Source organism: Ictidomys tridecemlineatus, chromosome 10 (assembly GCF_052094955.1).
Source record: "Ictidomys tridecemlineatus isolate mIctTri1 chromosome 10, mIctTri1.hap1, whole genome shotgun sequence".
Lineage (NCBI taxonomy): Eukaryota > Metazoa > Chordata > Mammalia > Rodentia > Sciuridae > Ictidomys > Ictidomys tridecemlineatus.
Window position 1 is genome coordinate 9,234,164 of NC_135486.1, and position 27,957 is coordinate 9,262,120.

The 27,957-nt window shown below is 33.3% G+C and overlaps 1 protein-coding gene across 8 annotated transcripts in view; it reads right to left on the reverse strand.

Annotated features, from left to right (window-relative positions):
* Cop1 (COP1 E3 ubiquitin ligase) overlaps positions 1–27,957 on the reverse strand; it is a 173,350-nt gene that overhangs the window by 47,140 nt on the left and 98,253 nt on the right. For 7 of the 8 annotated variants that reach the window (XM_078022365.1, XM_078022363.1, XM_040278683.2 and 4 more), the window contains 5 exons: positions 17,732–17,875; positions 17,052–17,160; positions 16,565–16,646; positions 14,099–14,215; positions 915–1,032 (listed from right to left, as the gene is read on the reverse strand). In XM_078022365.1, the coding sequence (XP_077878491.1) occupies positions 915–1,032; positions 14,099–14,215; positions 16,565–16,646; positions 17,052–17,160; positions 17,732–17,875 (570 nt within the window). The remainder of the gene's footprint in view (positions 1–914; positions 1,033–14,098; positions 14,216–16,564; positions 16,647–17,051; positions 17,161–17,731; positions 17,876–27,957) is intronic. The other variant, XM_078022366.1, reaches the window with a different exon arrangement.

Below are 27,957 nucleotides of genomic sequence, written 5' to 3' on the forward strand. Positions count from 1 at the left end.
ATTTGTGAACTAATTACCCACGTTAATTCTCATTGGAAAGCTTGTTTCCCATTTTGTTACTCAATTCAAATTACCAAGTTCTTATTTAGAGCAACAAGTGTGGAGGCAGATGTGGTAGGAAACCATATATAAGGCACTGGCATTAATAATTTCCTGAGAGAGATCAGAAACTAAACAAAAAAGAAAAAAATATATCATTAAGCTTGAGATGAAAGCTTAGATATAATCCCAGCAGCTCAGGAGGCTGATGCAGGAGGATCATGAGTTCAAAGTCATCCTCAGCAGAAGTGAGGCAACAAGCAACTTTGTGAGACCCTGTTTCTAAATAAAATACAACAGAGGACTGGGATGTGGCTCAGTGGTCAAATGCCCCTAAGTTCAATCCCTAGCATCCCCCCACCCCCCCCAAAAACCCAACCCAAAACAAAACAAAAAATATAATTAAACCCACCATGAAATCAGAGAGGTCAGTGTTAGTGTAAAAGTCAACAATTTATTTAAAACCCAAAATATGCTACTATTATACTTTAAGTAAACATATAATAGCATATTAGTTGACTTTAATAAAATTCTTTTCATTCTATTGCATTGACTAGGTTGTTTTCTTCTTCAGGAGAATTAATAACTGAAACCCAATTTAAAAGTTCAAATGCCACTAAACTTAGGAGTACTAGATTCAGGGTTACATTAAAAACTAGAATTTATAAATTTTATTCACAAATAACATAAAAATGAGCAATACAGATCAGAATATATGTGTATTTTAAATGAGTAAGATATAGAAATCTACTACTTAAGAAAAAGTGCATATAACCCAATGTTATTCTTTACATACAACTATAGTTATTTTATGAATTGGCAAATGATGACAGAGCTCAGTATTAAGCTCACCCTCAGGGGAGAGTAATACTCACGCAGAGACAATTTCCTCACCACTCACAAACTTTGCATAGGAGACTGCTTTTCGGTGTCCTTTGAATACCATGATTGGCTGTTTAGTGTTACGAAGATCATAGTAGTGGACACAGTGATCTAAAACAAAACAAAATGCAATAAAGTTAGTAAATACAGAAATGGAAAACAAAGCTAATTTTAAGTGGATTTGGTTTTTATCATCAAATGTTCCAACAGATAATGTGACCCCTAGCACACCCTGTCCCATAGAAACATCAATTTGAATAGCTGCTTAGGTAGGAACTACTTTTACAAGAGTTAAGGAAACCAGGTCAGGTGAGAAATCACAGTACCTGTTTTAGTAAACTAATAAAAAATAAATAAAATGCACTGAAGAAAAGAGCTACCCAGGAACTTCTCTCCCAACTCGTACATAGTATGGAGTGAAGCCTCTTACTTGGGGGTGGGGGAGGGGAGAATGAAGAAACAGGGTCCAAGTCTAAGAACACAGGCCCACCATGATATAATCCAGTACTGGACACAACCCTACAGCTCCTGCCTACAGGGCAGTGCCTATGGGCTTTGGACCTGAATTAGCCTGGTGGCTTCCATCAATCCTTCCCCAATTTTGGACAGTACAACATGGAATAAGTCTTCAGCCTCTGCAGGTAGGACAAAGTAGTCACAGACTTTGCCTTCGAATTCAGTGTTAGGCAAACTAAATCCAATACTGCGTGGATCCCAATGGCTATTGTCCTGCAGACAGAGCCTCTGAATCTACCATGGTGTCAAATGGAAACCTCTGGAGACAACTAGGTGCACCTGTGTTCAGGCTAGCATCATCTGTGGCTGGTTATAACACTTTCAGGCAATATGTGCATACCGGAGCAGCAGACAGGGCATAAATAATATAGGCCTACATCCTGCCCTAGTGCTGTGCTGATCTTGGTAGGCTATGGATTCTAGATATAACCCAGCATTATTATGTTGGTAGGCCAGGGGACTGACTACCCTATCCCAGTCCCAACCCCAGGCAGCACAACATAGATGGAGTCATCATACACTTGGGTAAGATGAGGGCATACACTTGGGTAATATGAGGGAAGCAGGTGCCAACTCATTTCATAGAAGAACTGAGCAGTGATGCTCATTGCAGGGCAGAACCATGTGACACCTGATCACAGATCAGTGGTTGCAGGTGAGCTACCCTTTTAAAGAACTCCCCCAGTTCTCAACAATACTTATACTGCAAATTTAAATAATCTTGGGCTTAGGGCACTCTCTAGTGCTGAAATAGCAGCACTGCTTACAAGCTCAAAGAAAATAAGCAGCTACATAGACTCTCTAGAAGAACAAGTAAAAGCAAAGCCATATGATAAAGGCTGGAATAAATACCTAATCCTTCACTACATAGTTGTCACTGTATACCAACAAGCATCAAGAACAAAATTTATATCAAGTATTTTTTCCCACTGCAGCATGATAAAACCAAACTTTGGAAACTATACAATTACACAGAAACTAAACAACTTATTCCTTAAAAAAAATGTATAAAGACAAAAAAAATAAATTTAAAATTTTCATAAAAATGGAAACACAGTACGCCTAAACTTACTGGATATAGGAAAAGCAATGTTAAAGGTGAGTATACAGCACTCAACATCTACATCAAAAAAGCAAAAATATCTCAACCTATAATCACACCTCAAGGAACTAAAAAAACAAGTCATTCCCAAAGTTGGTGTAAGAAAGTGATTAAGATCAAAGCAGAAACAAGTGAAATGTACATTAAAAATACAAGAGTCATGACACAAAGTAGTTTTTAAAAAGATAAACAATTGATAAACCTTTCAACAGACTCAAATAAAATCAGAGATAAAAATGAATTATTAAAACTGATACCACAGAAATACAAAGGATCATCAGAAACTATTATAAAAAGTGTTTTAGTCAGTTTTTTCATCACTATGACCAAAAGCCCTGACAAGAATGATTTTAGAGAAAAAAAAAGTTTATCGGTTGACTGTGTTGTTCTGTAACCAAGATGAAGCAGAACATTATGACATAAAGGTGTGGAAAGCAGCTCAGGACATGGCAATCAGGAAGCAGAGAGAGCTCCACTCACCAGGGACAAAACATAAACTGAAATGGTAAGACCATGGTGACCTACTTCTTCTAGCTACACCCTATCTGAGTAAGATTACTGCCCAGTTAATCTCTATCACTGGGTTAATGCAGTGATTAGGTTAAGGCTCTCATAACTCAATCTGTTTTACCTCTACACTTTCTTGTGTTGTCTCACATATGAGTTTTGTTTTTGCTCCCTGCCCCCATGGGGACATCTCATATCTAAATCATAATAAACTGTATGCTAAAAACTTTAATAACCTAGAAGAAACAGACATATCCCTGGATACATGAACCTTACCAAGAGTGAATCATGAAAAAAGAAAAAAGCTGAACAGCTCAATAATGAATATAACAATTAACTCAGTAATACAAAGTCTCCCAGCAAGGAAAAGCCTCAAATCAGAGGGCTTCACTGCTGAATTCTACCAAACATTTAAAAAAAAAAAAAATTCAACAAGAAGAATTCTTCCAAATTCATTCTATGAAGCCAGAATTATTTTGATATCAAAACCAGATAAGAAAACAAAAAACAAAGTTGGAGGTCGATATCCCTGATAAACACAGAACCCTAAACAAAATATTAGTGAACTAAAATCTGACAGCACATTAAAAAGATTGCTAACATCACTCCACGGATGAAAGATGGTTCAACACATGTAAATCAATAAAGGTGATCCATCATATCATCAGAATGGAGGGCAAAAGCCATATGATCATCAACAAATGGAGAAAAAACAGATTTGCAAAAATTCAGCATGTCTTTATGATAAAAATGCTGAATAAATAAGGTATAGAAGGAACATAATAAACCTAATAAATGCCATATATATAAAACAAGCCCAAAGCTAACATCATACTGAATGAAGGAAAGCTTTCTCTCCAAAATATGACAGGACAAGATGCCTACTTTTATCATTTTATTCAACATAGTACTGGAAATTCTAGTCAAAGCAATCAGGTAAAAGAAAGAAAGAAATGGTAATGAAAGTAGAAGGAATACAGAAAACCCAAAAGACCTTACAAAACACACACACACACACACACACACACACACACAAACACACAAATATATATAAACTCAGAAAGTTGTGGAATTCAAAAACAACACAGAAAAATCTGTAGTGTTTCTATAGGCAAAGTGAGAGCTTTATCTGAAATATCTAGAACCCAATCTCATTTACAATAGCTAAAAATAAAACAAAAACAAAAGACATCTTGTGTTCACAGACTGGAAGAATCAATATTGTTAAATGTCTAAAGAGATCTATAAATTCAATAAAATCTCCATCAAAATACTAATGACATTTTTTGTAAGAACTAGAAAATTCAATCATAAAATTTGTATGGAACCATGGAAACCCCCATTTTTTTTCTTTCTTTTTTTTTTTTTTAAAACAAAAAGAACCAAGCAGGAAGCATTAGCTTATCTGATTTCAAAACAAATGTACAGTAATCAAAACAGTATGGTACTGGCATAAAAGCAGGCTCATGAACCAATAGAACAGAATAGAGTCTAGAAAACTCATATCTATGGGCAACCAATCTTCAATAGAGTGCTAAGAATATGTTTTGTGGACAGGGGTCATCTTTTCAATAAAAGGTGCTGGGAAAATTGGATATCCACATGCAGAAGAGTGAAACTAGATACAATCTTTCACAATTCACAACTATCAATTCAAAATGGATTAAAGATTTACTTATTTGGGGGGGGTGACTAAGAATTGAATTCAGGGGTACTCAGCCACTGAGTCACATCCCCAGCACTATTTGCATTTTATTTAGAGACAAGAGTTTCACAGAGTTGCTTTGTGCCTCACTATTGCTGAGGTTTGCTTTGAACTCGTTATCCTCCTGCCTCAGCCTCTCCAGCTGCTGGGATTACAAGTGTGAGCATTAAGCCTGGCTGGATTAAAGATTTAAATATTAGATCATAGCTACTAAACTACTAGGAGAAAAAACATCAAATGCTTCAGAACACTGAACAGGGCAAGAACTTTTTGGAGGTGATGTTAAGATTTCACCTAGTAAGCCAGCACAAAGGGAGAAATATCACACAATTTCACTCTTCTGTAAAATCTTAAAAAAGAAAAAAAATGAAATAAAAGTTGAGAGGAAAAAATAGTGGTCAGAGAGACTAGAAAGAGTATGGGGAAAAGAGAAAAGGAATGGTTAGTCAATTAATATGAAATTTTAATAGGATAGTGTTTATCTCTTGGAGTGACTATGGATAATGATAAGGCACTATATTTTCAGAAAAGCTAGGAAAAAGATTTTCTTTTTTTTCTTTTTTTTTTTTTGGCAGGGGGCAGTGTCCCAGGAATTGAAACCAAGGACACTCTACCACTGAACTACATCCACAATACTTTTTATTATGAGACAGGATCTCTCTAAATTGCTGAGGCTGTCATCAAACTGGAGATCCTCCTACTTCATTCTTGCAGGTCACTGGAGTCATAAAGGTGTGCATACCCGATGGAAATAAAGAATTTCAAAGTTTTCTTTCTTTTTGGCAGCAGGGATTCAACTAAGGGGCACTTAAACAGTGGGTCACATCCATGGTACTTTTTGAGACAGAGTCTCACTAAGTTGCCGAGGCTGGCAATAATCAATATTGTTAAATGTCTAAAGAGATCTATAAATTCAATGAAATCTCCATCAAAACACTAATGACATTTTTTGTAAGAACTAGAAAATTCAATCGTAAAATTTGTAGGCTCCCACTGGAGCCACTGGGATTTTAGGTGTGCGATACCACACCTCCTGGCTAGATCTTAGGTGTTTTCACCACAAATAAATGACAAATATTTGAAGAAATATATCTATGTACCCTAGTTTGAACATTATACAATGTATACATTTATGGTAATATCACCATGTACCCCATATATATAATTTTTATTTATCCCTAAACTAAATAAACAAAACCCATTTCTAACAGCCAGAAAACTAAGAGATATGACCATTTTCAAATATAAGGAAGATACATATTTTCTGTTTTATTTTTGAATCTGTCAAAATATGATTACAAATAAGTGTATACATACACATGCCAGTGTTAGTCTGATATGGAGTTACAGAGATATTTCCTCTTATCTAACTTCTAAAATCAGAATATTAGGAGTTCAGAATATTTAAAAATCTGAAGTATATTGTGACATTCTAATAGTTTTATAAAAAATAATGCTAAATAATTTTATTTCCCACTTTTCTAAAAATCACTGAGACATATTTTGCATATAATAAAAATTATCAACTGAATGTATACAAGTCAATGACTTTTACCTAGTAGTATAACCATGACCATTGCCATCAATCTGTTTTAGAACACTTTCTTCACACTAATACCCAGCCAACCTCTATTTCTACCCACTACCCAACCAACCTCTATTTCTCTCCGTATACATTGACCTGCAGAATATTAAAATGAAATAATGTGGCCCCATTTATACACTGTATAATGTTATACACTGTATAATGTTTCTGAGGTTCATCCATGTTTTAACATGTGCCTTTTTTTTTTTTTTTAACTACCAAATAGTAGCCACTGTAAAGATATTATCACATTTTGTCTGGAAACTCATCAGTTGGTTGAAATAGTCTCCACGGTTTTGATTATTATGAAAAATGCCGCTATGACCAATCAGATTCAAATCTTTGTGAGGACACATTTTTGTGTCTCTTGGGAAGACACCTTAAAAGCACAGATCTGAGTCATGTGATAATATTATGTTTAACTCTTTAAGAAACTGACAGCTGTTGGTTGCTCCATTTTCCCATCAGAAATACATGGAAGTTCCAGTTTGAGTTCTTTGAAATATTTACATACAAGACCTTTATCAGATGTTTTTTGCTACTGTTTTCAAACACTGTTACGTGAGTTGTTATTATCTTAATGGTGTATTTTGAATATCACAAGTTGTAAATTTTGATAAGGTCCAATTTATTGATTAGTTCTTTCATGGATGACACTTTTTGTGTTACATATTTTTTAATTCACGGTTTTAAAGATTTTCTCCTATTTTAAAGTGTTTTGTTATTTTAGTTCATACAATTCTAAGTTAATTTTTATGCAAGATATGGAGTAAGGGTCTAAGTTCATTGATTTGCTTGTGATCCCCAATTACTGCAGCACAAATTCATTTTCCTAATGAACTGCATTGGCACTTTCGTAGAAAATACATATTAGGATTCACTTCTGGATTCTGAATTCTGAGTATAGTCTTTCCCCATGGAGACTGTGGGTTAGGTCAAATACCAATAATACTCTCAGGAAGGGTTATTTTGACAACCAGCTTCTCTCCTGTGGTGACTGCATGTTTTATAAGGTTTTGTTGTACAGAGTTGATTAGTCTTGATAATTTTGCCAGTATTTTTTGCAATGGCTTTTCTGTTTATTATTATAATTGTATTAGGCAATCACCTTAAGTGACAGCATTCCATTGTTGATCCAGAAGTTTTTGATTTAGAAGTTCAAATACAAAGTAACAATTTGGTACATGCCAAAGTGAAAGTGAGAAAATTAAGTGGGCACAATGGCACATGCCTGTAGTCCCAGTTATTTGGGAGGCTGGGGCAAGAGGATTGGTTGAATTCAGGAGTTTGAGGCCAGCCTAGGTAACACAGTGAAATCCTGGCTCCAAGAAAAATAATTAAAAAAAAAAAGGAAAAATGTATCCTACTTCATTCTTTAATTGTTGTGCTAATATTAAATTTATCATTTACAAGGATTAAACCTTGTTTTTGTAGTAATATTGCCAGGTGAAAAATATTCAAATAAGTCTTTAATTTCTCAAGTTGTTTAATAAGTGGAAGATAATTTGTATTATGAAAATAATAAGTATACATTATTTTCAGTTTAATAAAAAGAGGACATAAAATATAAAAGATACAGTACATAGGTAAAGACTAAATTTTGTAATTGCACTACACTAAGTTTTACAGTAGCTGGAATGAGAAAAGTAGCATGGAAAATGAATATCAAATGGTAGTTATTAATACAGGTCTGATAACCTCAAAAGCAAAAAAAATATATATATATATATATATATAATTAAGTACCCCAAACCAGTTTGCTATGTAAAGTGGCAACATTTTCAGCACAGTATGTATTAGTCCATCCTACTAGTATTATACCATTAGTTATTTTGAATTTTCTTGATTTTATATATTGATTACATTTAATTATAATATGAATTAAAAGTTGTATAGGAGCTAGAAACATGTAGATGGTGCGTGATTTTTACATTTATACATGTACTTTATCAAAGTTGTGATAAAACAGTTTAGATCCATAAGGGAATTCTTGATAATTTTTTTCCTTTTATAAAAAGAGGTCTCTTTATATTTCTGAAGTATTGCCATACTTTTAAAAACATGCTTAATAATTTCAGGATTAGGGTATGGTCTTAACTCCTATTTCTTCCCCACCTTACCTTTTAATTTGAAAAACCAAACCTGCTAAGAAGTTTAAAAAAAAAATAAGTAATCTTCACTTCAGACTCACTAACCATTAATGTTTCATCATTGCACAATCCCCACTCTACATACATACAGTGTCTCCTCTCCAACTATCTGTAAGTTTTAAATATCAGGATATTTTTTCTTTTTATCATCCCTTTAAATATGAGAACTTCTATGTATCCACAATAACATCATGTCATACGCAAGAAAATGTAGACATAATATAATTTAACACATACTATATATTCAAATATCTCAATTGTTTTTCTTTTTTAAAGTCCTAATTACTATTCATTTATTTGGTTTCTACTCTGAAGTCACAACTCCTTATATTTGTCATGTATCCTCTGTGTTTTATATAGAAAATTTCACAATATTGCTATTTGTGTTGTTCTGCAGAATATTTTTCCACACATATTAATCCTGTCTTATTATAATGTTGAAGCTAAATGTTTTGGACAAGAATACTTTCAAGGTAATGGTCCTTTCTACATGAGCAAATACATGTTTGTTCTAATGGTGATATTAAATTTGATTCCTTACCCCCTTGGCCTTGTCAGTGTAAAGAGAATTCGTCCTTTTAATTTTATAACCAAACTATGCTAATCCAGCAAACAACCAAGTAACAAAATTCCATGAATATCCCTTGCAGGCCAACAAGGTATCAAAAGTGTATCCCTTCGGAAAATCACTGCTAAAATGACAAGCCAAAGTAAATAATATCACCATTTATAATATAAATGTAATTTATAATAAAAGTGTAAATGTAAACATTCTTCAGAGGAGTTAGAATAAGTTAAAATACTTTTAAAAGACTAGTTTTACCTTTAAGGAATTGCTATTTACAGCGAAAGAAAAGCTTTCATCATTGTTAATATTCCTCTTTAAACAAACTTTTCTAATTAAAATAAATTTTAATATCTGTCAGTTTCAGTTGATATAAAAATAAATAATTTGATGGCAATGATTCAGAACCTATACTTCATAGATGATTCAGAACTGTGCTTTTTTTCTAACATGGTAGCAACTAGTAATATGTGATTAAATTATTATTATTATTTTAAAATATTTTTTAGTTGTCAATGGACCTTTATTTTATTTGTTTATATGTGGTGCTAAGAATCAAACCCAATGCCTCACACATGCTAGACAACAGCTCTACCACTGAGCCATAACCCCAGCTCCATGATTAAATTATTTAAATCTAAATAAAACCAAAAATTCAGTCTCTCAGTCATGGCAACTACATCAAGTGCTCCTCAGCCACATGTAGCTAGAACTATCACATCAGACAATATAAATATAAAATATGTGCATTAGTGCAGTCAGTTCTATTTGATAGCTTTAACAGGCAATAACTGGATAATCCATCTACAAATATCTATAATGTAATAAGTAGAAATTCTATTTCTATTAAAAGTAAGAGAGCAATCCAAACAGATGGGAGAATAAACTCTAACAGTTAAGATGGTTATGCTCACATTCATCAATTGTGTGGTAAGATTTTCTTTCTTTCTTTTTTTTCATTAATAGACTGCCCAAAGCAGCAGGCTTGCCATATCATCTTAATCAATCCATAAGTCCTTCTAGAGAATGCAAGACTCAAAACAAAACTGTATTCTGGCTAGAGGGAGTATTCTCTCTATACACACACCCACACATTCTATACACTATGCCTATCTCCAAACAATATGATAACGAAAAGTCAATAGGATTCACATATTTTCCTAACCAGGAAAAAAATTAAAAAGCAGATGATAATACTAGAGATAATTAGGAATATAATTTTATAATTAAACTTTTTCCACTTGTTATTTTTCTCAATGGATCAGTATAAGGAATATAAAGGATTAAAGGGGCTGGGGATGTGGCTCAAGCGCAGCGCTCGCCTGGCATGCGTGCAGCCTGGGTTCAATCCTCAGCACCACATACAAACAAAGATGTTGTATCTGCCGAAAACTAAAAAATAAATATTAAAAAATTTAAAAAAAAAAAGGATTTAAGATTTCTTTCTTAATGAGCAAACTGACTTAGCTGTACTTCCTGCTGTGGTTTTACTCCTGGTATAGTTTTTAATCCATGTTCTCCTAGCTAACCATAAACAACTATATTATTCTCTTTTGGACTAAAGTGATTTTTAAAGTACTAAAGTGATGTTTAAAATATCTCAATTTACCACATCGCTATGTCAAAAGCCCAAATTAGTGAGAATTTTAATTGATATATGAGAAAATATTTCTTTTCATTTATCCAAAAGGACCATTCATAGTTGGTATACTTACAACTTCACTACTACTGCCATAATGCTATAGTTTGAAAGCAACAATTGTAGGAAAAATTTCAAGCCTATTTAAATATGTGCATAAGTATACTTTCAACCTGACTGCTCCTACAGTAAAAGGTCTAAAACTATGAGGCATATATTAATCAGAGTATTTGCTGTTTTTTGGCAAAATAGGGCCAAAAATAAGTATGTTTTATAGCTGTAATTAAGGATCACTTAACCAGGCTGCCTGTAAGAGCTCTTTCAACTTTGGGGTTGCATCTTAGAAGTCATTTTCTCTTTCCTCTTCAAAAAAGGAAGCATTCATATTGTATCTTTGTTTTTAATGGGTATTATAAAAGTACAGAAAGAACTTTCATTTGTACAAAAGAGGTAGAATTTGATCTAAGGTAAAAATAGAGAGCAAAGGAAAAGAAGAACTGAGTGTATGTATGAAAGGAGTGCAACTTCACATTTGTACAATTGAGAACAAGTATGTAGATGCATTTCCTTTGAAATATTGCGCTACAGACTGACCCCTACCCACAAGTTTCTCGGACAACAACAGTTGTCAATCACTATGTGCTCTCATCAGCGCAAACCCAGAGAAAGTGTGGCTGGTTGCTAAATTAGATAATTAATTCCTGATTATTACAGCAAGAAAATTTGTGCTGCCTGGTTGTAATTTTTACTTTCATTAAATGGAACTCATTCATTTATTCCAAAACTATTTTTTTTTCTAATTTTCAGTTAGAATTACTATAAGAATAGGTGGTTACATTTTGTAATTCCCATTTCTTTGGAGTCATATGGACACTTAAAAACAATTAAAACTTCATCTGCTAAAGAGTATAAGTTATAATGAAATATAGTTGAAAACATTTATGCCTAATAGAAGAAAAATAGGCCCAAATCTTCATCATGTCGGCTCAGGACCTGACTTCCTTTACAAGACTTCTACAAAAAGTAGAATTTTAAGAATCAATAAATGGGATAAATTCAAACTAAAAAGTTTCTTCTCAGCAAAGAAAACAATCAATAACACGAATAGAGAGCCTACATAATGGGAAAAAAAATCTTTACTACATGCACCTCAGACAGAGCCCTAATCTCCTGGATATATAAAGAACTCAAAAAACTTTACCACCAACATAACAAATAACCCAATCTATAAGGAACTGAACAGACACTTTACAGAAGAAGAAATACAATCAATCAACAAATATGAAAAAATGTTCATCATCTATAGTAATTAGAGAAATGCAAATTAAAACTAAGATTTCATCTCACTCCAATCAGAATGGCAATTATCAAGAATATAAGCCATAATAAGTGTTCACAGTGATGTGTGGAAAAAGATATACATTGTTGGTGGGACTGCAAATTGGTGCAACCACCATAGATAGATATCTATGAAAACCTGGATATCTCAGAAAACCTGGAATAGAATCACCATTTGACCCAGCTATCCTACTCCTTGGTCTATACTCAAAGGACTTAAAATCAGCATATTACAGTGATACAGCCACATCAATGTTTACAGCAGCTCAATTCACAATAGATGAACTATGGAATCAACCTAGATGCCCTTCAACAGAGAAATGGATAAAAAAAAAAAAACTGTGGTATATATACACAATGATATATTACTCAGCCTTAAAAAAGAATGAAATTATGGCACTTGCAGGTAATAGGATGGAACTAGAGAATATCATGCTAAGTGAAATAAACCAATACTAAAAAACTAAATGCTGAATGTTTTCTCTGGTAAGCAGATGCTGATTCATAGTGAGGCAGGGAGATAGGGAAAAATGAAGGAATTCTGTAGAGGGGAGCGAGGGGATGGGTAGGATTATGCAGATGGGAAAAACAGTAGAAAGAGACCAACATTATTACTCTATATACATGTATGATTACACTAGTGGAGTGACGCTGAACCATGTATATACAGAGGAATGAGAAGTTGTGCTTCATTTGCATGCTGTATGTAAAAATTCATTTTACTGTAAAATTAATTAACTAATTTTTAAAAAGCTTACATGGAAAAGCAAATAATAAAATTAAGTAAGAAATGTATGAAAATTTATACAGTTAATCATTACTGGTGTAAGACTGCCTACCAGCATTTTAAAAATAGCTTCTGATCTTCTAAGAAGGAAAAAGTTTGAAGATATGCATATCTGTACATATTAATTTAATGCTGATAATATAATCTATCCATAAACAATGGGTAATGGTTAATGTGTGTTTATAAAACAGAACATACCTTAATAACAATAAACTAAGTATATTTTAATTGAATGCATAATAAAATATTAATAATGAAAACTAAAGAATTAATGCATGCCACAGTGTTTTTTAAGAGTTTTATGCATAACATCCTTCTTTCACAATCATCAATGCAGAGATTAATGGAAGCAAGTACCAGCTAATCATTATAAAGAAAATTCCATATGTTAATAAAAAGAATTCTACCCATACCTACATGCCCTCTCCAAATTTATGAAATTTTATCAGTTTCCCAGTGAAAGACAAGTTGAGTTAAAAACAGTGAAAGGTATAATGTCAAAGTTTAAAGTATGCTTTCCCTTTTCTTAAATTTGCTACTGTTCTCATATTATGATGATAACTTATCTTTTTTGTAAACCTTGATGTTCTTAATTTTTAAAAAAAATCAGATTTTTACCAGGAAGAAGTTAAATTATGGTATTTGATATTTTAGTAAATATTCAAGAAGGGAAAAGATACAGAAGATAAAGGAATTGAGAATAAAGTAGCCATATGTTTTATCTTCTAACTCGTGATTGTTTTTACAATGCAAAAGGACACTAACAGTAAAATGACAGTACAACAGGTGTAATGTGGGAATGCCCCACCAAAATCCAGACAGATGGTAACTGAGGTTAAGAAATGTACTTTAGTAAATGATTCTTTGCTATTAAACAAAAACCAATATTTTTCTTGAATACTTATACTATTAGCATGTACTCCATGATAAAAGACTGTATTATTCCCTGTCCCTAGTTTTTGCATAGTAGGCAATCAATAAAAACTGCCAGAGGAATAGGCTTCCTTTAAAAAAAAAAAAAAAGCTATAACCTACAGAATATAGCTTGCTTAAATATCTTCCTAAGGCAAAAAAAATCAACAAACTCAAATTATGTAATAAAGAGTGACAGAATAGTGCAATCAAGATATATTAACTATGTAAATAAGGACGGTATATCTCTAGTTTCAAGTCTAATAATGAGAACAAAATTTAAGCTCACAAAGGTAGCTATTTGTTAAAATAAAAAGTTCCTCTAGGCATGATAACCACATCAATCAAACAAATCTGCTTTCATTTCTTACCCGCACAGCCAAAAGCCAAATGGTATCTAGAAGAAGGGCTAAATTTAACACAGCACACGTTAGCCTTTGCCTCAATGCTTGCCACTGAATTGTCTAGGTTGGTGGACCACAGCTTCACTAAGGGAAAGACAATAAAGAGAAATAAATACATTAGCAAGTACTTCTGTAACTTGAAAAGTTTCCTTGTTATGACTGATGTGCTTTGTGCCAATGTGAAATAATTTGGTTTACCAGGACCAAAAAGTGTTTAAACTGAATGCCTGAAGAACACAACAACTTATTTGAAGCTAACAAAGTCTAGCTTCAATGTCAAAGCCAAAATAAACAATGATTTTATACTGAGAGGTAATTCAGACCCACAAGAAAACTTAACTTAAAAGACAGGTAACAAGCCAGGCAAGGTGGCGCACACTTGTAATCCCAGCAGCTTGGGAGGTGGGGGCAGGAGTATTATGAGTTCAAAGCCAGCCTCAGCAACTTAGTGAGGCCGTAAACAACTTTAGAAAGATCCTGTCTCTAAATAAAATATTTAAAAGGGTGGGGATATGGCTCAGTGGTTGAGTACCTCTGAGTTTAATCCTTAGTACCAAAGTAAAATTAAAAAAAAAATTAAATTAAATTAAAAGGACAGGTTAACAAAACAAGCAATCTAGAGTAAGGTGGCATATCCCTTACATGTGCATTCATTACAGTATTATTTAAATATGTGCTTAAGTGTACATACTCTGACAAACCATATATTTTCATATGTAAGAATATTTTTGGAACCGTCAATAAAAATGCTTAAAGGGAAATGTGTAACAAAGCGTTTAGATTAGAAAAAAGGAGGTCTCAAAACGGTGACAAAACTTCATCTTAAACTCAAAAAAGGAGGGGAAATTAAGCCCAGATCAAGAAGAAGAAAATATTAACAAATAAAAATCAATAAAGTCTCAATGCAATCCCTTCCAAAACCCCCAAGTATTTTACAAAAATAGAAAAAAAATATACATAATTTCAAGGGTCTCAAATAGCCAAAATAATCTTTAAAAGAAACAAACAAGAAGAACTCATCCTTCTTCATTTCAAAACAACTTTAGTCTAATCAAAACAATATGGTAACAGCACAAAGACATACATTAAAAAACCAATAACTAATGCAGAAAGACCAGAGATAAAACCTTGTATGGACAGTGAAATGATTTTTGAAAAGGGTGCTGACACCATTCAACATGGGAAAAGACAGTATTTTTAACAAGAGGTCCTGGGAAAACTGGATATCCATGTGTAAAAGAATAAAGTCGTATCCTATACCATACACAAAATTTAAATAGATCAAAGACATAAATGTAAGAACTAAAACACTCCTAAAGGGAAACAAGGGAGAAAACCTTCATGACATTTAATTTGTCAGTGATTTCTTGGTTATGACACCAAAGGCACAGGCAACAACAACAAAAAACAACTTAAATTTCATCGAAATAAAAAAAAATTCATTCATCAAAGAACATTATTAACAAATTAAAAAGGCAACCACAGAATGGGAGAAAACATTTGCAAATCACATATCTGATAAGTGATTAACATCCAGAATATACAGATAATTCTTACAACCCAAGCAAATAAACCAAAAACAATAACAAATAAGCTGATTAAAAGGAGACTTTAAATAGATAATTTTTCAAAAAAAATATATGAATGACCAATGCATACATAAAAAAGATAATCAATAACAATAAATGACAAAAAAGCAGAAATAAAAACCCCAATGAGCTACCACTTTGTTCCTAATATTAGGATCTTCAAACATATATATAAAAAATATAATCAAATAAATTAAAAGGGGAAAGGCAAGAGAAAGGAGGAAGGTAAGAAGGAAGGAAATAATAAGTGTTGAAAGGATGTAGAGAAAACAGAATGCTTGCAATGCCAGACCTATTTTTTTCTATCTAACCATTAGTCTGGAAGATACATGAAGAAAAGAACAAAAGGGCAAAGAATTTAAGGCTACTGACTCTAAGGTAAAAGAAATTTGTCCACAGAGCTTTATAAACCTAATAGAAGAATCATATCAGAAAAGCACAGTAAGAATAACAGAAAATGATAACAAAGATGGATAAACAAGAAAAAGAGAAAAAGTCAATTAAACAGACAAAAAGAAATACAGAGGTTTTGCCTTAAAATATTATAAACTTTGTGAAGAGACTTTAGGATACACCAAAAACTTCCAAAGGACCTGGCTATGAGATGACAGCAATTTAAAATGTCATTATGTGGCACAAATCCAGAAAACATCATTATAAGAATGCAATACATTCATTTTTCCTTCACTCATAAAAGAGAAACTGATTTTTGTAAATTATGTTTGGCATAGTTTATCAATAATCACAAAGGATTAACAGGAGTCTTTCACTAAGTGTTTGTATCTCAGCCAATTAAAGGAATTAGCAGGAGAGGGTAATGCTAGGAGAGAGATTCAAATAGTACCTTTTGCATCATCAGAACCTGAAGCTAAAAGTTTAGGATCCATCAAATTAAAATCAACACTCCAACACCTCTTCTCGTGCTCCTGGATATAGAAGGAATACAAAAAGACTTAGAATATAGATCTTAAAATAAATAAAGTAAAATGAAACAACAAAATACTGATAACCAATTTATTGCTATGAAAGGGCAGGAAAGACAAGAGGCTAAAAAAAAAAGGCAAACTAAAATATCGATGCAAAGCAATTATAATCTTTTTATATATACATTTACTAATATTATTAATTTTGGAAATTTATTTGAAAGATTGATAAAAACATCAAAGTCTGAAGAAATCCTTTGGATGAGGTATTACAATTATCACACATGTGTAAAAAATATCAAATAGTCTCCAAATCTGTAATCATAACACACATGAAGTTCTATAATTGTAAAGAAAATGAGGCAAAAATATAATTCTTATTCTTATATAACTAGTACCTTAATTTACCTGATAGACCTTTGACCTCTGTCCTGTGAATCCATCCCACAGGATAACAGTGCCTTCATAATCACTGCTAGCTAACAAGTTCTTATGGTAGCTACTCCAACTGATACAGCTGAAAGAAAGTTAAAACTTATTTAAATATAAATAATAGGATATAAAGGATTTTAATGTGATCAGAAAGAGAAACTTTTATTTAAAGTTCACAATCACAATTCTACCAACAACTCCTGGATTTTTAAACTGAAAGTAATAAATCAAGTAATGGCCTTTAACCCTTTTTACTCTGATCACTAGTTGTAAGATGGATATGAGATTACAGCTTTCAGTTGTAGAGAATCACACAAGCCGGATAAACTAGTTTCAACTGGGTTTCTGTATTTATATGCAAAAATTTTTGCCTTGACCAATGTAACTTATGACTGAAATTTCAATTAAAATGTTCTAACAAAGTCAAACTTTCAATATTTATGGTTTTAGCTATTCTCAATTCCCCCAAATTCTACAACATCTAAAAAGATATTCTGTTTTAAGTCAATAACACATCCTCCATATATGCAGTGCAATTACATCATTCACTATGAATGTGTAAGGAATCTCATGGAAAGGTAAAACAATCTCTCATTAATTATACACACCAATTGTTATATACATACTGCATCAGGACAAGAAAACCATGTAAATACCTGATTTTGGAATTGCAAGTCATTTCATTCTCAGGGTAATGAATATCCACTGCATCCTGGATGACTGTGCCATATTCATAGACTTTAATCTTCTTTGTAACCCCAGCAATTGCAAAATAGTCACAATCTCTGTCAAACTCAATACTAAGGAGGAAAAAGTATATAGTTTATCTCTTAAAAATCATTTACCTATCCTTGTGACATTTACAAAAACAATTTTCAGAATTTTATACTTTCTATTTTTAAAGTGAAAATTATTTGATCTACATGGATAAAAGATCTATTTGAAATATGTTCAAATTATGCTAGGCCCATGTCCACGATAACACATCAAGATACACCAAGACAGCTAGCTGTGCATATACAGCTGTGCTTGCAGACAGGCTTTTGTTCCCGACACCTGATATGCTTTTCAATTCAGCTCTACAAAAATTTAATGATTTGAATGGTTTGGTACATTATAAATATGTCAAAAGAATATTATCAATTAATTTTTGCACAAATTCTAGTTATTTCTTTTCCTATCATTTTGTGACAGATTTCAGATCACTTAATGCTATTTTAATAAAATAGCATACAAGCTGAAATACTGAACTGGGTGATGAAAAAGGGACAGAACACACATAAAAATGGAGCCATTTTTGTCATTACTTTTCTCCAAATCCATGCCTGATATATCTCCCAAACAAAAGTGATCTCCAATATGGGTAAACAGCTATTGAGGATTGTTTTAAATGTGAACAAATAAGGAGGTTAACAGATCTGTTTGTTGACGTTCACCTTTCCTTTTCATTATATTTGATAATTCTGTTCAGGATAATGTAAATTGTTCAGAAAATTGTTTTCTTAGTACCTGTTGGAATGTTACATATTTTTTTTTAGCCATCATTGCCAGAATTCCTATCTTCATCCCACTGCTGGTGAAGACAAAGATAAAACCAAACTACAGCTTCTTCGATAGCTATCACAGTAAACTGTATAAACTGATGCATCAATGAATAATAACTCAACAAGTAATGCTCAATCAAGGAGTCGATTTACTTTGGGAGGAAATGGACATATTGATAGATTCCTCTGCTTTGAACTGCTTGCAGAACTTGCCTGGACTATGTATCACTTGTATACATTGTGAACTATCTGTTGGTGCATCGAATTGTAGTAATGCTGGAGTATTTTTGCTGATGATGTCACTGGTAGTACAATTTTTCAAAGGAGCCGTCAATTGGCTTAGTGTCGTGGCATTTCTGTATCCTCCTCCCTTCTGCTAGTGATGGTCTAAATTTTGGGGGCCAACAGAGGTGAGGCAAAGAATCTCACTCCCCCACTGGTGCATAGGCCTATCCACAAGTATGGCTGTATGGTGGACCAGTAGTCAATGACCGGTATGATCCAACTGCAGTGGTACCAACCTAAGACAGGAAGCTGACGCCTTGAGGTCAGCTCATCCGATGACGGGTAAGAGCCATATGTAGTATTGGACAGCCTAACAGGCACGGTCCCTAAGCCACATGCTTGGTGCTTAATTAAAAGAAGAGGGGATATGCTGAGAGCCATAGCCCAGTAGGAATGAAGCATGGCATTTCTGGTTGAAAGGTGATGCCAGCAAGCCACTGAGATGATAATGGTTATGTTAAGATGTGTATTCAATTGGATATTAGACCCCTGCTGTCTGCCTGGTGTTCAAGGGAGTTTGAAATAAAGTCTGTTCCTGCTTGAGTGGCTCATGATTTTGTGCCCAGCCAGACTGGGGCACCAATACATATCACTTATATTACAAATAGGGGCAGCAATCCTTAAACTCCTTCCCTTCACTTAGAGTTAACTTGGGGAATTCAGTCCTATTTCTTAGTGATCTTACTGTTTGTTTAAAGGCAAATTTCAGAGTAAGCTATTTCAAAGCAAAGTACAAGCTCTTATTAACTTTTGAGGAACTTAAAGTGGAGCCTCAACAAAGTCATTGTTATATAACTAGCTAGGAATCTAAGTGGCCTAATGGAAGTAAAAATTGAAAAGAATCATCACATACATTACTCCTCCACATGATTTAAGCATGCTCCCTAGTCGTTTAGCTATAAATCTAGACTACATGATAATTCTCACTGATCTACAATTATATAATAATAACAATGTCCATGTATGATTCACTATTAAACATTTTGCAGGTATTAACTCATTTAATCTAACAACCCTATGAGGTGGTTATTATTTATTATCATCATCCACATTTTTAGATGAGAACAATAGGAATTAAAGTAACCTGCTCAAAATCAGCTATCTTACATGTGATTGAGATAGTATTTTTAAAAAATCAGGTAATCTGGCATTAGAGTTGATGCCAATGATTATTTGTGTACAAGTCGGAATGTAAAGTATAAAAGTTAAGGCTTAAAATCAAATAAAACTATGTATGAATGTGCCTTCTGCAACCATGTATGTGAATTTCTTCTCAAATACTTGCATATGTCAAACGTTCATTAAAGGCATATAAATATAAACACCTACATGATGTCATATACCTTTACTGAACAATTAATGGTTAATCATTTAATAAGAAACTTACTAAGCTGGTGATGATGGATAAAAAAGAGTAAGTACACATTAAGAATACTTCCATTCAAGACAGCGTGATGTCAATTTATTCATGAACTTAGTTTCTTCTTTAATTTTACATAATTTTTGCAAGAATTTCATTAACTAACTATGGCACAATTCAGCAAATGTTCCCTCCAATAAAATATGACTATATAGCAATGTAATGGATTAATCTGTACACTAATCTTAATTGAACTGCTGCCCAGCTACCATTTGCTGTGCTGTAGACACTATCATAGCAGAATTTTATTGATGGCAAATATTCATGTATCTCAACTCAATTTTATTTTCACAGCCTCATGTCACTGAAGGAGAAATAATACTATATTTGGTAAATAACAAAGTTATAAGAACCGAAATCCTGTCTTCAACTTAGGAGGTTTTAGTGTGCCTGAGACTTCAAGTGAGAACCAATTAAATCATGCCTAAATGCTCTTTTGCTCACTTATAAACATACACAGCTAATACAACAACAGCATTACAATGTTGTACTAGCAAAAGTATGCCACTGAAAAACATACCATTAGTAAACTATTAGTTTTTAATATAAAAAAGCTTTAATATTAAACAGCAACTTATTAAATCAAGATGAAAGATACCGCAGAGAAAACTGACACAAACTATCAAAACAGCTGATACAATGACTTAAAATAAAGTGTATTATTTTTTCTGTTACCCTGTTGTTAAAGACAGTTCTGTCCTTTTTTGTAACCCAGTTTATTATTTAGCTACATTAGTCCACTTTCACATTTCACACTAAAAAATTAACATTTTGATTTGATTTCATTGCTATTATTTTCTTATGTTTTGGATATTTCACTTTTACTATAGTCACATAACACAAAAGTAATACAAAAGTGTACCATAATTAGATAGGCTGAGACAAAAGGTAAGCAAATTAAGTGAAATGTATCTGCTTATGCAATTTAAATCTTAAAAATAATTGTAAGAAATCTTGCTATTATATAAAATCCACTTCTGCCCTATATTATCACCAGCAATTATTAAACCCACTGGTTTATGAAAAATTTACTGTAATGATAAATTTGATTTCACAGGATGTTATTAATTCAAAATACACAAATTTCCTCTGAAAAATACACTGGAAACTTACTTTAAACATGGCTGTTTTTTTCTTTCATACTTTGAAATATTTCAACTGTTTAAAGAAAGTGATTTATGTGAACAGTTGAAAAGCACAATTCAGTTATAGAAAACTAGTTATATTCTTTGTCAAAAAGGCTATCAATCAACTGATTAAGCAGCAAGGCAACAGACCACATAGGACAGCAGATTAATGCATACTTCAGGTATAATGTGGCACACGAGCAATGCAAAGCTGTCAATATGCTCAAGAAATGAATTTTGTCAGTGTTCCTACAGTCTGTTATACTTTTTTGCAATTATAAAATATGTATTAACAAACAAGGTAGATTAATATCCCTGAACACTGGAACCCAATTTATCAAAGGAAAGTATCAAGTAAGAACAATTATTAAAAAATCTCATTCATTATTATCAGTGTGTCACAAGAATAATAGGTAACCATAATTTCAAAGAAACAGAATATACATTAAGAAACTGATCGTTAATGAAAAGAAATGGGCAGATCTTTAAAGAACACAAACATGAGTAAGGTCAATAAAGAATTGGTGTCATTAAGCCTCTTCTCAAATTAATCAATATTAATAGATAAACTCCCTCTACATATATAATACTTACTATATGTCAAGCATTGTTTTTAAGAACTGTACATAAATTAAATCTTTACTAAATGGATAAAGAAACTAAGGTATACTGATGTTCAATAATTTGACCAAGATTATGTTACATAATTAAAACCATCTAGTTTCAGAGTCTATGCTCCCAATCATTATGCAAACTGTAATGTTAATAAATGGGCTGGTCTCTAAAGATCATACACACAGGCAATAACAACAAAGAATAAAACTATACACTATTTTATACATAGTGATAACAACAGAAATTCAACTTGAGTAAGAAGTTAATATGAGGAGGGAAAAGAATAAGGTAGGCTCACAGAGTTCATAATAGTAGGAATGATTGTACATAGTATAATCAAATCAGTTAAGTTAAAACACGCACAGGAATTCAGAAGTCAATGGTTCCCGAGGCCCACCTAAATTAAAGAATGATGCATGAATATTTTCAGTAATCAAATATTTGGAGGGCCTGTTATCTGCCAGATACTGACTGAGCCGATGAAAAATCAAGATATAAAAAAACAAAAACAGGGCTGGGGTTGTAGCTCAGTGGAAGAGCACTCATCTCGCATGAGTGAGGCACTGGGTTTGATCCTCAGCACCACATAAAAAATAAGTAAATAAAGATATTGTGTCCATTTACAACTAAAAAAAATATTTAAAAAACAAAACAAAAACAAACAGTATTTGAGAGATCCATAGAAGAATGTCAAGTATGTCACATAATTTTCATTTTCTATGATGAAAAATTTAATCTCCCACTATTGTGGAAAATCCTCCAACATAGCTTGAATGTTTTGAAACTTTTTTATTAAAAAAAAATATGTAGCCAACAGTAAAAATGTACAGGAAAAAAAAAGGTCTTCCTCCCAGGATTTCCAAATAAGCCTCCAATAATTTTAGTTTCTATATCCTAATAAGAATTTTCCTATGCACAAACGTGGGAATTCACATTTTTGAACTAAACACATGAAATGGCATTATACATACTGGTTTTCATAAGTGTTTTTCCCCTCAACTGAACAGTATCTTGTAATCACTTCATATCTGTATATATTAGCCTTCTTTCATTCTTTCCCAAGGATTGCATAGAATTCATCACATGAATATATCATGAATTTAATCAGTTTACTATAGTAATTATAATTGAGTAAAATAATTAATTTCTAAAGTTTTATTGTGCAATTATATCTTCCTGTTATTTCTCACATATTGAAGAACATTCTTAAATGTTTAAGTCCATTTATCCCAGGACATAAGTGCTACATCAAACATTATGTGCATTTTAATATAAGTAAAAGATAAACCTCTCACCATCCTCTAGTGCTCCTAACTACGTTCCATTCCTTCCCTAACTACTCTGTTTATCTAACTGAATCTGCTCACCCCTGAAAACACTGCTTTCCCTGAAGCTAGCTCTTCTGCAAGCCATGTTCAGAGACTTTTACATGGAGTCAGTGTTCTTCTTGCTATACAGCATCTTCTAACCATTTTCCCTCTTAAATGCCCCAGCTCAAAAATCTCCTGTTACTCCTTCTAGCACTCCATGCATTCTTGGAAATTTTTAATTATCAGTTCACTGTCTCTGCCTCCAAATCCACTCCTGTCACAATTCTTAGTTTTATCATCTATAGGTCCTCTTCCCCAAAGATCTTTTATTCTTTCCACTCCATACAACAACAATGATCATACCCTAGACAGATGCATTAACTATGCCCCTCTATAAGATTAAATTAACCTGACATAGCACTTTCTGACAACCATCCCCATTCTTCCAGACGATTTTGCTCTTCAGTTTATTGAAAATATAAAAAGAACAAGAAGGTAATTTTCAACAGCTTCCATCAACACAATCTTCACTTACCAGCATTTATCCCAACATACTTTGATATACTATGTCACTTCTCTTATCATTCCAAAATGAATGATCCAAGTTGCCAGATCTGATCAGAAGGTCATCTGTATGCTCGGCCCCATCCCTTGCTTACCTTTCTAAATTCTACATCCTTTCTCATATCATCAACTTTTCCATCTATCCTGGATCTTTTCCACAAGCCATTCAAAGTTTTTCTTTCTTATCAAGTTTTAAAAAAAAAAAATCTCTTGCAAACCTATTTTAGCTACCATCCTGTTGCTTTTCAAACAGAAGAACTTTGCACACACACAAAAGTTCACACTCAATTCAATTTGTCTTCTCCACTCTTTTTAACTTCTTGGAACCAAGCTTTTACTGTTGTAAGTGTTGTTACAAGGTCAACAATAACCTCCAGGTTGCTAAATGTAATAGTTAACTGTGAATTCTTAACTTGAACATCAACAACAGCTAACACACAGGATCTCTGTCTTCTCCTTGAAAGAGGTTATTTTTCACCTACCTCATTGGCAGTTACATCACATTCTACTTTACTTCCTCCTCATCATCACTTTTATAAGTAAGTATCCCAGAGCTAAATCTATGTACTTTGTCATCTTTTAATCTTCATGAATTTCTTTGGTGGTCTTATCCCCATCACAATTTTATACACTCATGATTATGTGATGTGTGTCTCAGATACCAGATTTCTTTCTGCACTAATACCTCATGCCTGACAGCTCCAATTTTAATTTAACAGGCATCTTTGTCCTAAATTGAGTTTCTGAATACCCTGCCAAACATCAGCTTCATCTTATTAATTAACCATCTCCTTATTAACTTTAACCAACAGCATTGTTCAGCCCTATCTCTAAAAAAAGTCTAAGCACTCCTTGCTGATTTCTTAGTCTTTCTGGGCTTCTGTAACAAAATACCTAAAACTGGGTAATCTATAAATAAGAGAAATTTATTTCTCACAGTTCTGAAGGATGGAAGTACAAGATCAAGATTTGTTTTTTTTTTCACAAAAGTAACACTCTATTAACGTTAAAGGCAAAAATAATATAATCAACTCATTAGACACAAAAAAAGCATTTGATATAATTCAACAAAATTATATATTATAAATTATAAATTATATATTACAACAACAAAACTCCCAAATTTTCAGCAAAATAAGAAATTCCGAAACAATAAGTTGTATCTTATCTAAAATCTAGAACCGTATTACTCTTTTTTGGGGGGTGGGAGGGGGTTATAGGGATTGTTCTCAGGGACTCTCGACTACAAAGCCACATTCGCAGCCCTATTTTGTATTTTTTTTTTATTGGTTGTTCACAACATTACAAAGCTCTTGACATATCATATTTCATACATTAGATTGAAGTGGGTTATGAACTCCCAATTTTTACCCCAAATGCAGATTGCAGAATCACATCGGTTACACATCCACAATTTTACATAATGCCCTATTAGTAACTGTTGTATTCTGCTACCTTTCCTATCCCCTACTATCCCCCCTCCCCTCGCCTCCCATCTTCTCTCTCTACCCCATCTACTATGATTCATTTCTCTCCTTGTTTATTTTCCCATTCCCCTCACAACCTCTTATATGTAATTTTGTATAGCAATAAGGGTCTCCCTTCATTTCCATGCAATTTCCCTTATCTATCCCTTTCCCTCCCATCTCATGTCTCTGTTTAATCTTTTTTTTCCTGCTCTTCCTCCCTACTCTGTTCATAGTTGCTCTCATTATATCAAAGAAGACATTTGGTATTTGTTTTTTAGGGATTGGCTAGCTTCACTAAGCATAATCTGCTCTAGTGCCATCCATTTCCCTGCAAATTCCATGATTTTGTCATTTTTTATTGCTGCGTAATATTCCATAGTGTATAAATGCCACATTTTTTTTATCCATTCATCTATTGAAGGGCATCTGGGTTGGTTCCAGTCTAGCTATTGTGAATTGTGCTGCTATGAACATCGATGTGGTAGTATCCCTGTAGCATGCTCTTTTAAGGTCTTCAGGGAATAGTCTAAGAAGGGCAATAGCAGGGTCAAATGGTGGTTCCATTCCCAGCTTTCCCAGGAATCTCCAAACTGCTTTCCAAATTGGCCGCACCAATTTGCAGTCCCACCAGCAATGCACAAGTGTACCCTTTTCTCCACATCCTCGCCAGCACTTGTCGTTGTTTGACTTCATAGTGGCTGCCAGTCTTACTGAAGTGAGATGGTATCTTAGGGTGGTTTTGATTTGCATTTCTCTGACTGCTATCGATGTTGAGCATTTTTTCATGTACTTGTTGATTGATTGTATATCCTCCTCTGAGAAGTGTCTGTTCAGGTCCTTGGCCCATTTGTTGATTGGGTTATTTGTTATCTTATTGTCTAATTTTTTGAGTTCTTTGTATACTCTGGATATTAGGGCTCTATCTGAAGTGTGAGGAGTAAAAATTTGTTCCCAGGATGTAGGCTCCCTATTTACCTCTCTTACTGTTTCTCTTGCTGAGAAAAAACTTTTTAATTTAAGTAAGTCCCATTTGTTGATTCTTGTTACTAACTCTTGTGCTATGGGTGTGCTATTAAGGAATTTGGAGCCCGACCCCACAATATGTAGATTGGAGCCAACTTTTTCTTCTATCAGATGCAGAGTCTCTGATTTGATATCAAGCTCCTTGGTCCATTTTGAGTTAACTATTGTGCATGGCGAGAGAAAGGGATTCAGTTTCATTTTGTTGCATATGGATTTCCAGTTTTCCCAACACCATTTGTTGAAGATGCTATCCTTCTTCCATTGCATGCTTTTAGCCCCTTTATCAGATAGTTGTAACTTTGTGGATTAGTCTCTGTGTCCTCTATTCTATACCATTGGTCCATCCGCCTGTTTTGGTACCAGTACCATGCTGTTTTTGTCACTATTGCTCTGTAATATAGTTTGAAATCTGGTATCGCTATACCACCTGATTCACATTTCCTGCTTAGAATTGCTTTTGCTATTCTGGGTCTTTTATTTTTCCATATGAATTTCATGATTGCTTTATCTATTTCTATAAGAAATGCCATTGGGATTTTGATTGGCATTGTATTAAACCTATAGAGAACTTTTGGTAATATCGCCATTTTGATAATGTTAGTTCTGCCCATCCATGAACAGGGTATATTTTTCCATCTTCTAAGATCTTCTTCTACTTCTCTCTTTAGGGTTCTGTAATTTTCATTGTATAAATCTTTCACCTCTTTTGTTAGGTTGATTCCCAAGTATTTTATTTTTTTGGAGGATATTGTGAATGGAGTGTTTTTCCTCATTTCCATTTCAGAAGTTTTGTCGCTGATATACAGAAATGCCTTTGATTTATGCGTGTTGATTTTATATCCTGCCACTTTGCTGAATTCATTTATTAGTTCTAGTAGTTTTTTTGTAGACCCTTTTGGGTCTTCTAGGTATAGAATCATGTCATCTGCAAACAGTGATAATTTAAGTTCTTCTTGTCCTATTTGTATGCCTTTAATTTCTTTCGTCTAATTGCTCTGGCCAGTGTTTCGAGAACTATATTGAATAGAAGTGGTGATAGAGGGCATCCCTGTCTTGTTCCAGATTTTAGAGGGAATGCCTTCAACTTTTGTCCATTGAGAATGATGCTAGCCTGAGGCTTAGCATAGATAGCTTTTACAATGTCAAGGTAAGTTCCTGTTATCCCTAGTTTTTCAAGTGTTTTGAACATAAAGGGATGCTGTACTTTGTCGAATGCTTTCTCTGCGTCTATTGAGATGATCATATGGTTCTTATCTTTAAGTCTATTGATGTGGTGAATAACATTTATTGATTTCCGTATATTGAACCATCCTTGCATCCCAGGGATGAATCCTACTTGATCATGGTGCACAATTTTTTTGATGTGTTTTTGTATTCGATTCACCAGAATTTTATTGAGGATTTTTGCATCTAGGTTCATTAGAGATATTGGTCTGTAGTTTTCTTTCTTTGAGGTGTCTTTGTCTGGTTTTGGAATCATGGTGATATTGGCCTCATAGAATGAATTTGGAAGAGCTCCCTCTTT